The sequence below is a fragment of the Trichosurus vulpecula genome, chromosome 1 (assembly GCF_011100635.1).
Source record: "Trichosurus vulpecula isolate mTriVul1 chromosome 1, mTriVul1.pri, whole genome shotgun sequence".
In the NCBI taxonomy this organism is placed as follows: Eukaryota; Metazoa; Chordata; class Mammalia; order Diprotodontia; family Phalangeridae; genus Trichosurus; species Trichosurus vulpecula.
Window position 1 is genome coordinate 255,741,991 of NC_050573.1, and position 13,323 is coordinate 255,755,313.

Below are 13,323 nucleotides of genomic sequence, written 5' to 3' on the forward strand. Positions count from 1 at the left end.
TACAAGCAAGCGTCATTTACACATTCTAATACTGTACAAAATTTACATTCTATGTGACTTACTCAGTTATATCACTTTTTCCTTGGTCATGCCTTCCTGAAAGACAGAAAGTTTTACATACAGTTCTCATAAATGCTAAAATTTATCTTGGTTGAAAAGAAAAATAACACAAAGAACCAGTCAAAGGACAACAAGAATCCTTTTAAAAGCCTAAATTGTACATTTCATAGGGAAAAGGTGACAGCTCACCACAAAAGACCCCAATGCCAACTTTCTTCTCATCAAAGTATCAGCTGAGGTTCTTGTATGGATTACTGTAACTAGTTACTCTTTCTTTCTTTCTCTCTCTATATATACTTTCAAGGGAAAAAAATGAAAGTTGATTGCACTGGATATCTTTTTACAAGGGATCCTTTGGATCTGAACATACAAATAAATACAAAAACAATTACGATTGCACTTTACTGTAGGAACAGCTTCAGATTTGAGCACCTTCACTCCATCTTTCCATGTTCCTCAATAAGGGAGTCTCACCAAGGCATTCCCACTTGTGGCCTCACACTGCTTTTAAAGGATCCATTTATCAAAAGATCCAACCATTTCATTATCTTTTTATATCTTTGCTTGACTTTTTACTGGTGTTTTATTAGACTCCTAAAAGCTTGAAAATAAAATTTCTCTTCTTGCCAATTTTGCCCCTTCTGATTTGACAAATGTAAACTCTCACTCCCTCCCCTCGACAATTCCTGCTGCTGCTGCGACTGCCAAGAGAACAATTTAATTTTTTGTCTCTGTGTGTAAGCATTACCAACGAGAGCAATAAAGATGTGCCCAGTTTGGCAAATAATGATGGTAAATCATGTGCTGTCCCACAGCCAGCTGAGGGAGGGGAGAGGCCCAATGCCTTGTTGAGGGCTGAAATAAAATAAATCGAAGTTGCTGTGATTCTTTTACATCATTTACATTTCATGTTTCTCAGCGACAGAGAAACAAGTAAGATTGTACTTTACAGTAAGTATTCTAGCTCCTGGTCTCTGGGTTGCAGAGGGCAATCTCAGCTGATTTTCCCATGGGTCAAAATTTGAGTCAGGCCTTATATGAATCATGATAACCAAATTTGCTGGCCCCAGCTTTTGAAGCAAATAACAGGTGTGTTCACTACTTATGTTGTCCTGAAAAATGGGAGAGTACAATTCTCAGGGATTTGACTGAGGCAGCATCAGCCTATGCTCAATTCAAATCTTTTGGACAGATAATTCTGGATGAGGGCCTCAAAATTAGGGACTCTGCCTAGTTTGACAACGTTTGACAACGAAGGGCAATAACCACTGGGTCTCTAATAGAGTCCCTACCTTCCCTTGCCAGCTCCTTCTCTTTGCTTGGTTCCTTTGTGATGCTGGGAAGACAGGGGGTGGATGAAGAGGAGTTAGCTTTGGGTGCTTTTTCTAAAGTTATTTGGCCCAAGAAGCCTGAGTAATCACCAGACGGATTACCAGACCAAGACGTCATTCCTGTGATTCTGGGTGAATTTTTGAAGCATTCAGAGAACACAACATCTCCAAAACGTCAACAGGGATCACATGCAGGTAGACTACAATGCACAATACTGCTCTTAGATCTCTCTGGGGCAGTCTTCAGACATCTATCTTTCTCCTTTTGAAAATTAAGATCAATGCGAGGAGTTTCCGTGAAGTTGGGCCAAGTTAGTGAAAACCAGCCTGAGATGGCAGTCTGTCAACATGGGAGGTATGGTGTGGTCTTTAGCTACTTGCTTCACAAGACTGGTATGTGTCCAAGAATGGGGAATTTTTTTTTGTAGTTTGCCTTTAAAGCATCAATCTAAATCCAAAGGTGGGTTTTGGAAGTTGTGTCTGTAGAACATAATTTTCCCTACTAAAATATTTGTGTCACCTGTCATCACTTCCCAGAATGGGGTACTTGTTCGATTCAACGTGTCCTGTGTGTTATTTGTTGTAAGGTACACAGGCTGGTAGGATGACTGTGGCACAAGCAGGGCCTGCAAGCGGTTCAGCTACGTCTCCTTCTAACTCTGTCCAGGTTCCTTTCTCCGGGCAATAGCAAATGGTCGATGACTTGTAGGCTCCCTGGAAAACAATAAGAATATTTTACTGAAGCATGGCTGGAGAGAGGCACAAATCCAGGGTTATTTATTTCTGTGAATTCTAGAGAATTTATTCCTCTCTTTCATCCCAAAACACTTTTATGGAAGGAAGGGACTTTTAGGCCATTTTTATTTAAAGAGGAACTTCCCCCAAAGATATCAAAATCTATTTTGGTGACTGACACTAAAGTTAGTCCTGTATGAACTGAGAAGTGGAAAATCGATCTGATTGTCCCTTAGGGGAAAAAACCAACAATTTATACTTCTCTCTCTACAGTATGGGTACAATACATGACTGTTCACTTGATTTATCTATTCTGCTGCTCTGTCCTTACAGAGAGCTTTGCATTTCTTTTATGTACCAATAGATTATTTTGTTATGGTTATCTATGTGTCATATCCCCCTACTAGACTTCAAGCACCAAGGGGGCAAGCATTGTGTCAGCAAAACTTTGAAAAAATCTTTCTTAACCTATTAGTCAAGTCAAGTATTTATTAAGTTCTTACTATGTGACAAGCACTGGGCTAAGTGTTGCCCATGCCAAGGAAAAGTAAAATAGTCCCTGCCATTAACGACCTTTTATTCTAATGATGGAGACAGTATATAAGTGTGCATATGTATAGGTACACATACAAATGTGCATATACACACATACAATGTATATCTGTGTGTATTGTGTGACATACGCATGTATATACACACATGCATATGCATATATATTTATATATGCACACTTTGGTGTATTAGCATATACAGAGCACATATGCATGCATGAAACATATGCATACACAAGTACCTATGCATATATACATACAGAGATATGCATGTATATGAGCAAATATGCACATATGAATACTGTGATTCACAATGTACATACGTGTATGGTGCATATATATACAAGTGTATATGAACACACATGTATATATGCCCAACATATGCTCATATACTCACACAAATCTATATGATGCACAGTATGTGTATATGTATATAGAATACAATGTATACACACATAGATACATGCATGTCCATGTGTGTACACAATACATAGATGTGCTCTATATTCATACATACCATATATAACTATACTATACATAGCTACTATGTGTATGTGTATCTATCTGTCTATCAATATACACACATATACATATATATTCTCTGTTCTTCCTACCCCATACACACATGCAAGGCAGTTTATGGAAGGAATTCCCTAGCAGATGGGGAAAATCTTCATATGGAAAGTAACACTTGAAATGAGTCCTGAAGGAATGTAGAGTTGCTAAAGGTGGAGGTGAGGAGAAAGTACCTTCCAGGACTGTAGGCAAAGCCAGTGAAAACACTTGGGAGCAGGAAATGGAGGGTGGCAAGGGGACCAGAAAGTAGGCCAATATGGCTGGGTCACAGAGAACAGAGAGGGGACCAAAGTGTAGGAAGACTCCAGGGGCCTCAGGACCTATCACAGTCCTTTGCATTACCCCTGGTGTTTAAGAAAAGCTTGTTTAAATAAACTGCTCAGGTATTGAGATAATTTATCCAGATAGTCTAAGCCAAAAAAATGCCTTTTCTCTTTAAACATTCAAATGATTAAATTGAAAGTTGTTTTGGATCTTGAATTATCTGAATACTTGCCTCCATTTTCCACTTGATTTTACTCCCATATCCTACAACTGCCTCAGGGCCTTAACCACACAGAAGTGTTTTGGCTAGATGGGAGAAGAGGGAGAAAACAGGTGGAAGGGAAGTTCCCCTTCTCCACCAGGCTCTTGGCTATTTACATTTTTGTGTGTTTTATAACCTTTACAGACTCTATCAGTGTAAAATTCCTATAGAAGTGCTGAAAATGGAGAGAAAAAACAAATAAATCTCCCAATCTTCCTCTATGTCTATTCATATAGCCTAAAGGAGCCATCTAAGCTAGTAAACAATATTACCAGTTTCATTTGCCTTACCAACCTTAGGAGTCAGACTACAAAATTTTCCTTCAACATAGAAACTTCTTGCTTATTGATGGAATAGAGATGTGGAGTGGGCAGTTATTTGATGAAAACACATTCCCAAGTTTTGTCCAGTTTGTCTCTACCCTGTTGTAAACAGTTGACTATATATACCTCCAGAGTTGGGCTTGTAAAAATATCCAGTTGTGTGTAAGCTTGGCACATTTGCCTTGGCATAGCTAATGTAATTAAAAAATGGTGTACACACCAAACAAAAATGTTCCCTCTCAGATCATATTCTTTATCATACAAAAAAGACATGAATATAGAAACTGATACAGCCTAAGAAACAACTAATGGCAACCTTGCAAAATAAACCTATACATGTAAGTAAAGCAACCTAAAATAAATAAATAAAGGCACAAGAGAGGCTTCAAGCTAGAATGCCAACATCTGGGGCAGCAAGCAGAAAATAATCACTATTTCTGGTTGTAAGGGAAGTCGGTGAGATCGATGGCAAGAAGTAGACGCCTACCATACTCCAGCTGTAGCCTCCTACAAGATAAATGCTGTCATCAAGAACGGCACAACCAGGGCCACTTCGGCCTTCCAAAATAGGAGTCTGCAGAATATTCCACTGGTCACCCTTGGGATCATAGCATTCCACAAGCATGACATCAAGGTGAGAGAAACCTGAGTGACATAATGGGAACCAATTTTAAAGTCTGGCCTCTCTTTCAAATAAAACATTTATTAATGCTCTTCTGGTTTTTTATACCATAGTCATTTTCTGATATTATCCCCTCTTGTAATAAAGCAAAACAATTAAGCAAAACCAAATGATGAAATGATCTTCTATGCTAGCATACAGAGGCTCTCACCTTTATACTGAGCAAGAGAAATGTACTATATCATGGTTCTTTGTAATCAAGATGGGTAACTAAAATTAATCTGAATTTGCTTACCTTTTAATGCTTTTTCCATTTTGTTTTGTTTACATAATTGGAGTCTTTGTATACAAATTGGTATAGTTTGTTTTATCTTTGCAAGCCTGAGTCTTCCTATCTTGCTTAGGCTGAAAGTGCAGAGGCCACTCACAGGCTTGATCTTACTACAGATGGGTACAAGAGCCTTGATCAACTCTGTTCCTGATCTGGGCTGGTTTGCTCCACTTTTGGCAACCTAGCAGCCCCTCCTCTCCTGAGGGCTCTCCCGTATTGGTATCGCACTTAGCCTGCAGCAGCACAGAACGCTTTAGTTCAAGGGATCCATCAGATTCAGCCTCCTCATAGCAGGAGCTAAAGGAGCATTCTTGGCCCTTGTGCATATTGTTGTCTTGGTTCTGTGTACTCTGCATCAGTTCATACAACTGTTCTTGTTTCTTTAACTTCCTCGTGTCAATTGTTTCTTATGGAACAATAACTTTTTTTACATTCATATACTACAGTTTGCTTGATGGGGATCCATTTCTGATTTTTTAACTATAGAAAGGGATTCTATGAATATTTTAGTAGAAATGGAATCTTTACTTCTTTGATTTGTTTGGATTATGTGCTAAGAAGGGGGAACGATGGATTAAAAGAGCTAAACGTTCTAGTGAATTTTCTCGTTTAATTACAATTTCTTTCCCAGAGCAACTGTACTAATTAATTTCTCCAATAAACAGTTAAGACTGTTCCTGTTTTCTGACAACTCTTCCAAAATTGGCAATGTCCATCTTTTATTACTTTCACCTTTTTGATGAGTGGGAGGTGCTAAACTTGAGAGTTGTTTTCATTTCTACTTTTCTCATCACTGGAGATTTTGATAATTTTTCCATATGGTTATTGATAGCTAGCACTTCTTTTGAAAATGATTTCTTCATGTTCTCTGACTACTTTTATCTGGCAAAGGAAAAGCCAGAAAGCCAGAAATCTTTTTTGAAAAGAATGCTGCCCCAATTTTACACTTATCTGGCATAGATGTGACTTGTAGTCAAGAAAGATTATGAAGGATAATACAAGAAGCCACTAGAATGAATGGAAAACTGGAGAATAAGCCCATCCTTTGTAGGAATAGGCCCAGTGGTCAATATAACTTGAAAGTGAAGAATTGTACGTGTGAATCCCAAAACTCTTTATATGAACAACCACAAATACCTAAGTCATTAGAAGGAAAATAGGAATCCTGCAGTTGAGTCATCCCATAGTTTTGATACTAAGAGAAAAACAAATACACATGGTCAACCAAAGATAATTTTCTAGTTATCATGCTAGGAATGTGATTTTGGATTGCGATAGATTAGAAGATCCATTCAAATTCTACTTTTATGAGACCTCCTGTTGTAGAGGTGATGCTGAGTTCTTGGAGATGCTGCTAATGGAGTAAAAACTTAGGAATATCCTACCAGGCTTTGTGTATGGTTTGGGCAATAATCTGTTTTCCAAAATTCAGCTTAAGTTAGTTCAGCATGGCTCATAACCATAGAGTTGCCCACCAAGTTATGAATTTTTTCAGCTGTAGAAACTTGTGAAATTGCCTACTAAGGCATGGAGGAATTGTGATCCTACACCAATGAAATTGGGGATGTGGCCATGGTAGAAGACCATGTCTAGGAAGGAGTAAGTAGGCCTCTAGAGTTATGAACTGCTGTCAGAATTGCATTGACATGGAAGATGACTGGCATATAGTAGACACTTAATACATGTTTACTAATTGATTGAAATGAATTTACAGATTGGGAAAGCATTTCAAGAAAGCCATAGAAAGGTCATCATAACACTGTCAGAATCTGTCAAAAGTCTTTCTAATAAATTTTAGCACCTACACAATGAAGTTGGATGAGATAAAGGTACCAAAGACACTAGAATAAGAATTTTAGCTTCACAAATGAGCATTCTGCTCTTATTTACTGAAGAGGATCAGCAGTAAAAATAAATTCATTCTCACTATCTCCCCTTTCCCTCCATTCCTCAGTGCTAGCTTCCATAACCAGACTAAAATTCAATATTTTCCAAACACTTTGTTCAGATGACTGAAGTTGAATTTCAAAGGCAATGTTGTTCCATAAGTTCATAACTGAGTACCATAACATGGGACTCTAGGTGATGGAGGAGGCCCACAGAGACTGGTGACAGCTGGTGGGTTCTAGGGCCCATTTTCTGATGGTTGTCAAATGTTAGGATTGTTACTAACACTTCTGGGAGTCTCATGGAAAAGGGGGCTCCTATTGAAATTGTGACATTTCCTACAACCTGGCTCCTAGACTCTGTTAGGAGCTTCTGTTTGTCCAGTTGGTTGGTCAATAGCTTCGAGTGAATGATGGATGGCCACTATCATTATTTATTTATTTAAGATTTGGGCATACAATTTCATTGGTATAGGGAATTCCTCACAAGGAAGATACTAGTGGGTATTAGCAATTATTCTACAACTGATAGTCTTAGAGTTTCTTGGAGATATTAAGAGATAGTAAGATGTTAAAGATACTGGACATACTAAAAGGTTAAAGGACTCAGCAAAGATAACCTGTACATTATGTCAGAGATAGGATTTGAACTCAGGTCTTCTCAACTCTGAGGTTGGCTCTCTATCCACGACCACAGGTGGCTTCATTGTCACCTAGCAGACTGAAATTTTTGAGGGCAGAGAATTAACTGTTTAATGCAAGCTAAGGCTATTTAGTATTTGGCATTTACAACAAGTATGACAAATGAATAGAAATATGCTTGCTTTCCCAACACGATTGAGCAAAAGAACTCAAGAGAGTTTTGTAAACTTAATGCTCATTCTTAAATATGTGGAACCAGGATATTTTTGGCCACTTCCTTTTTATACCAAGTGAGCTGGACAGAAATATTTGATAATAGCAGTAGCAATTATAAATTATATATATGTACATCTAATATATGTTATATTATGTAATAAACATAAAATTATATCATTAACATATTATATAACAATATTACACAACTATATATATATCATATATGAGATATATAGAATTTATGTTATGTAAATATGTAATTGTATATTACATAATTGATACAATTATATACTATACATATAATATATTTACATATATATATATATTAGACATACATATACATATATGTGTGTGTATATATCACATATATACATTCATACAGAGAGGCTTATTGGACAGAGGAAGAGTTGGCCTTGGAGTTAGCAAGCTGTGGGTTCAAGTGCGTTCTCTAACACATACTGGTTGTGTGACTCTGGGTAGGTCACTAAGCCTCTTAGTTCCCCAAGCAATAAATTTATACCATGAACAAAAGTAAACATTTAGTAGTCTCTAAAATAAGTTTGAGAATCACAGAGAGTATAACATACTCAATGTTTAGAAAAAGATTCTAATTTTTAATACCCAGGCTGTAATAGATTTATTTTTAAAAATCCAAACCAGAAGTTAGCTTCTCTGTGAGGCTCTGACTAAAGTTCCTCTTGACTACATTTCCTAGAAAACAATTTATAGAAGAAAGCATCACTAGTAGTTTGGAGCTAAGGAGTAATTTATTTCACTGAATTCAGGGTTATAAGAAATTGTTCTTCCTCTTGAGTTATGAAGGCTCCCATTTTATTATCTTTGGACTTCATTATTCATTTCTTTAATGTGTGCAGTATTATCCTAAATTTAAAATAATCTTGTCTGCATAAAAGACCCAATAAAGGCCTGCTCAAGGGTACTGCTAATATGCACAAAGCAGATTTTATTTGGTCAACATGTTTTTTACTTGGTTGACTATGATTAGCTAATAAGCATCCCCTTAGCAAGAAGCATGACCTCAAATATTATTGTGATTAAAAATATGACCTTTCAAATGATTTCCTCCAATTGCATATAGCCGATCATTCATTACAGCCAAAGTGTGGATTGCTCGTTTTGTGTTCATATCTTGTTTTCGGGCCCAGACATCCATAACAGGGTCATAGCAGTACAGCCATGGGACGTACTCTCCATTGTGAACACCCCCTGTGAAATAAACAGATGTGAAAATGAGAAGTGTGGCTGGCAGCCATTGTTACTAACAGAAAATGAATCGGAGACTTGCCTGAAATGTATATTTTCCCATTGTGCACAGCTCCTGCATGAGCTGCCAGAGGTTGGGGTAAAGATGAAACGTAACGCCACTCATTGGTTTCCAAGTTATAGCATTCCACGCTGGACAAGTATCCGGTTTCATTCCTCCCACCAATAACATATAAGTGTTTATCCAGGCGACATGCATAGAAACTAGCTCTCCTGTGGTAAAAGTGACAACCCGTTATAAAGTTATTAGTGCAATGGAGAAATCTTATTTGAAAAATTAAGTGAACCAATCAGCTAAGTCAGATGAGGGAAGCCCCGCTCAGAGAGGGTCCCAAACTTTTGGAGACTATACATATATACATATATTAAAAAACATGACTTTTGTAGGTATATTCTAAATGTAATTTAAAATTCTGATTTTAATTGTAACCATCTAAAGGGAAGCAGAATGGTGTGATAGTCTTAAAGCTAGTAAGTCCTGGATCCAAGTCTGTCCTCTTACACATCCTGGCTGTATGACCGTGAATAAGTTACTTAACTTCTCAGTGCTCTATGCCTTTCCAGGTTCATTGCTCCTACTACCCACCTATCCAGGACCCTCCCTCAGAAACTACCTTTCATGAACTCCATATATATCCTTTATGTATATAATTGTTTACATGCATCTCCTTCATTTGAATATGAACATTCTGAGGATAAGGTAGTGTTTTCCCCTCTCCTTACATGCCCCTCTCTTTTTAGCACTGGCTGACTAAGTTGCAGAGAAAGGTCCTGACCTGCCTTGGTAGAGGGGGTTTCCTCACCCAAGAGTTCTCTTTACCAATGAAATCACAAATCCAATTTCTATCTCTGTTCACCTAAAGGGAAATCTCCATGCTGTTGGTTTCAGCTATTTTTATGCTCTGGAAGGAGAAAAAGGTGTTCATTAATGTTTGGGGCATTTGGTACCTTGCATGAATTTCAGAGCTCAGGAAGACAAAGTGAAAAATGAGGCAGATAATATAACAATAATAAATTATCTTGACATTCACTTTCTTTATGGTCCTTCAAGGGTCATTGTTCCCAATTTACTAGGAGAACCACATCATCAAAATTTTTCTTCAATTATCATTTTCTTATTTTTTTTCCCTCTGTGCAGTATTGCAAATAGAACAACTTCCCTTAAGTAATTCTCTTAAGTGAACCTAATGCTTTAGATCCTGCCCCTTTGCTCCAAAGGCATTTCATCTAAGGGCCAATTTTCACAAGTGACTCAGGACTAACATCAGGGTCTCTTTTCAAGACATGCTGTTAACTAGACTTACTGCCTTATGTTTTCAAAGGCCAGGTGAAAAAAAGGGCTGATTAATTCTCTGGATGACATCAAGCCAACCTAAATAATCTGCTGTTCACCAAATTCTTTTTTGTCTTTCATGGTAGGGCTTTTGATTCAACATTATCCAGAGAGTTATTTCCACCCTTCATAGACTATTGCTTTTGGGGACATCCTTTTTGCCTAAGGATGACATTTGTTCTTGAAATAAAACTGTGTGTATGTGTGTGTGTGTGTGTGTGTGTGTGTGTGTGTGTGTGTGTGTAACCTTTGGACTTATTGAGGCTGTCCAACCTTGAGTACACCAACTTAATTTAAAACTGTATGTTCACTACTGATGAACAACAAGCACACAGGTGGCAGAAGCATCAGCCAGCTGAACTATCTTCTGTCCCAGGAACAATAAATTCATGGGAAACAGAGAACAGGACCAGCTTGAATAGGAACCTTATGTTTCTAAGATGTAAATGGGATGTTTCTAACATATAAGATGGATCCCTTGCCCCAGCCCTGATTTCTAACACATAGCCTGTCCCTCTTGGGAGCAGGATACATAGCCTCTGGATTTAAGAATGAGTAAGATGGAACACAGGATACAAGAAAAGATGACTTGCTGAATCCATGACTGTTTTACACTTTATCTGTCTGGCAGGGGCATGGTTGACCTTATGTTAAGGGAGAAGCAGCCTCAACTTGGAATTATAAAAACAAAGTCAATGCAAGTCAACAGACACTATGATACAATAGTTTTTAAAAGGGAGAACCTGAAAAGACCTTAGTCTGAAAGGGCCAGGGTCTCCCATTGCATCCTGGGCCATCTCCAGTCATCCTGGTGAATATCAGGCCACTGAACCCAGATGGCTCTGGAGGAGAAAGTGAGGCTGGTGACCTTGCACAGCCCTCCCTCACTCAAATCAAAGTCAACTGCAAGTCATGTCATCATTTCCCAATGTCATGGTCCTCTTTAAGAACGAAGGACAAACACACACAAAAGGCCAATGTTACAATAGTCTATTCCAATAAAGGCCTAGTGTTCTGGCCTAGGAACATAATATTCCCATTGTATTCCCTCCTAGTCAGGTGTCAATTGGAGTATTGAATCATGGTAAAGTTACTGATAAACTGTAGAATGTCCAGAGGAGGGCAACCAGGATGCTGAAGATCCTCCAGATCGTGTCACATAAGGATAGATTGAAAGAATTGGGAGAAGACATGGGGAGAGAGCATATTTTCAAACTGTCTTCAAATATTTGAAAGACTGTCCCATGGAGGAGGTATTGACCTGTTCTTGTCCTCAAGGAGCAGAATGAGGAACAATGGGCAGAATATACAGATTTAGGCCTAATGTAAGGAGACTGCAGGCACTTTCATAGGCTCTCCTCCATTCCTGGAATTCTCTCCCTCCTCACTTCTGCCTCCTGGTTTCCTTCAAGTCCCAGCTAAAATCTCACCTTCTACAGGAAGCCTTTCCTTAAATCTCTTAATTCTAGGGCCTTTTTCTGCTGATTTTTCCCCCTAATTTATCCTGAATGTAGCTTGTCTGAACATAGTTGTCTACATGTTGTCTCCTCCCTTAGACAGTGAGCTCCTAGAGAGTATGGACCATCTATTACCTTTCTTTGTATCCTGGGCATTTAGTACAGTGCCTGGCATACAGTAGGTGCTTAATAAATGTATACTGATTCACTGCCATTTAAAGCTATCCAAAAAGAGTCCCTTTCAGCTTTTGGGCTATGATCCTATGTACAAATGGAATGGATGCTTCAGGAGGTCAAAAGTTTCCCCTCCAGAGAGACCCTCAAGCAAAGGCTGGATGACAAGTATGTTCGAGGAAGGGATTTTTGGTCAATCATGGCTTGGCCAGGTGGCTACTGAGGTCCCTTCCCATTCTGAGATTATATAATTTCGTAATTCTGTTATGTATCAGTGAAAAGAATATTCAGTTCTGGTTTTTCTGGTCTCCTTCTAAAGTTCTTCACTCAAGTCCAGTCCTTTAATCTCTGGATTTAGTTTAAAATAAATAAACACACATCTTTAGCACTTCAAAGGTTTGCTAAGTGCTTTCTTTACTAAGTGCTATGATTGGATAAGCTAGTTTTGCAATCCCAAGTATTGCTATTCACATGTTACAGATGAGGAAACTAAGGTTCAAAGGATGGAAGTGACTTAGCCAGGATCAGAGACAAAACTCGAATTCTAGTGTCCTGAGTCTAAGATTTGGATGCTTTCCAACATATCATGCTTCCCCTCCTCTTAGAAGGAGCAAAAACTAAGCTAGCTTCCAGCTGCTGGCTAGCTCAGTGGGACATGTGAAGGCAACATTTCCTCAAAGTAAGTCACTGCTGTACTATATGGGAAAGAGCTTAACATCTTCTAACATGAGATTTTGTTGCTGTTCAGTCGTTTTCAGACATGTTGGACTCTTCATGACCCTATTTGGGTTTTTTTGGGCAAAGATGGGGGAGTGGTTTGCTATTTCCTTCTCCAGCTCATTTCACAGATGAGGAAACTGAGGCAAACAGAATTAAGTGATTTGCCCAGGGTCACGCAGCTAGCAAGTGTCTGAGGCTGGATTTGAACTCAGAAAGATGAGTCTTCCTGACTCCAGGCTTCGTACTCTATTCACTGTGCTACCTAGCTGCCTCTGTTTCCTCCTCTGTAATGTGAGGGAGTTGGGCTAAATTTCAAGTTCAAGTAGACTTTTAGTTCTGCATTGTACGACATCTCTTCCAGACAAGTCTTCCAACATGACTTTTGTGTGACAAACTCTGACCTCCTGCCTATTTCTGTACTGTGGCTTTAAGCAAATTGATTACCCCTTAATATTTGTCTGAGGGCATGACACACCTTTAAAGGACTCCATATTGTTTTATTTCTTATTGAGCATGATGTATATCATCAGTGTATCATCAGACTGCCCTACAGAGT

The 13,323-nt window shown here is 38.5% G+C and overlaps 1 protein-coding gene across 1 annotated transcript in view; it reads right to left on the reverse strand.

Moving 5' to 3' along the window:
- Positions 1-316: 316 nt before the first annotated feature.
- KLHL14 (kelch like family member 14) overlaps positions 317-13,323 on the reverse strand; it is a 137,485-nt gene continuing 124,478 nt past the window's right edge. The window contains 4 exon segments of the mRNA XM_036743885.1: positions 317-2,105; positions 4,590-4,747; positions 8,868-9,026; positions 9,106-9,296. Of these exon segments, the coding sequence (XP_036599780.1) occupies positions 1,965-2,105; positions 4,590-4,747; positions 8,868-9,026; positions 9,106-9,296 (649 nt within the window). The 3' untranslated portion in view covers positions 317-1,964.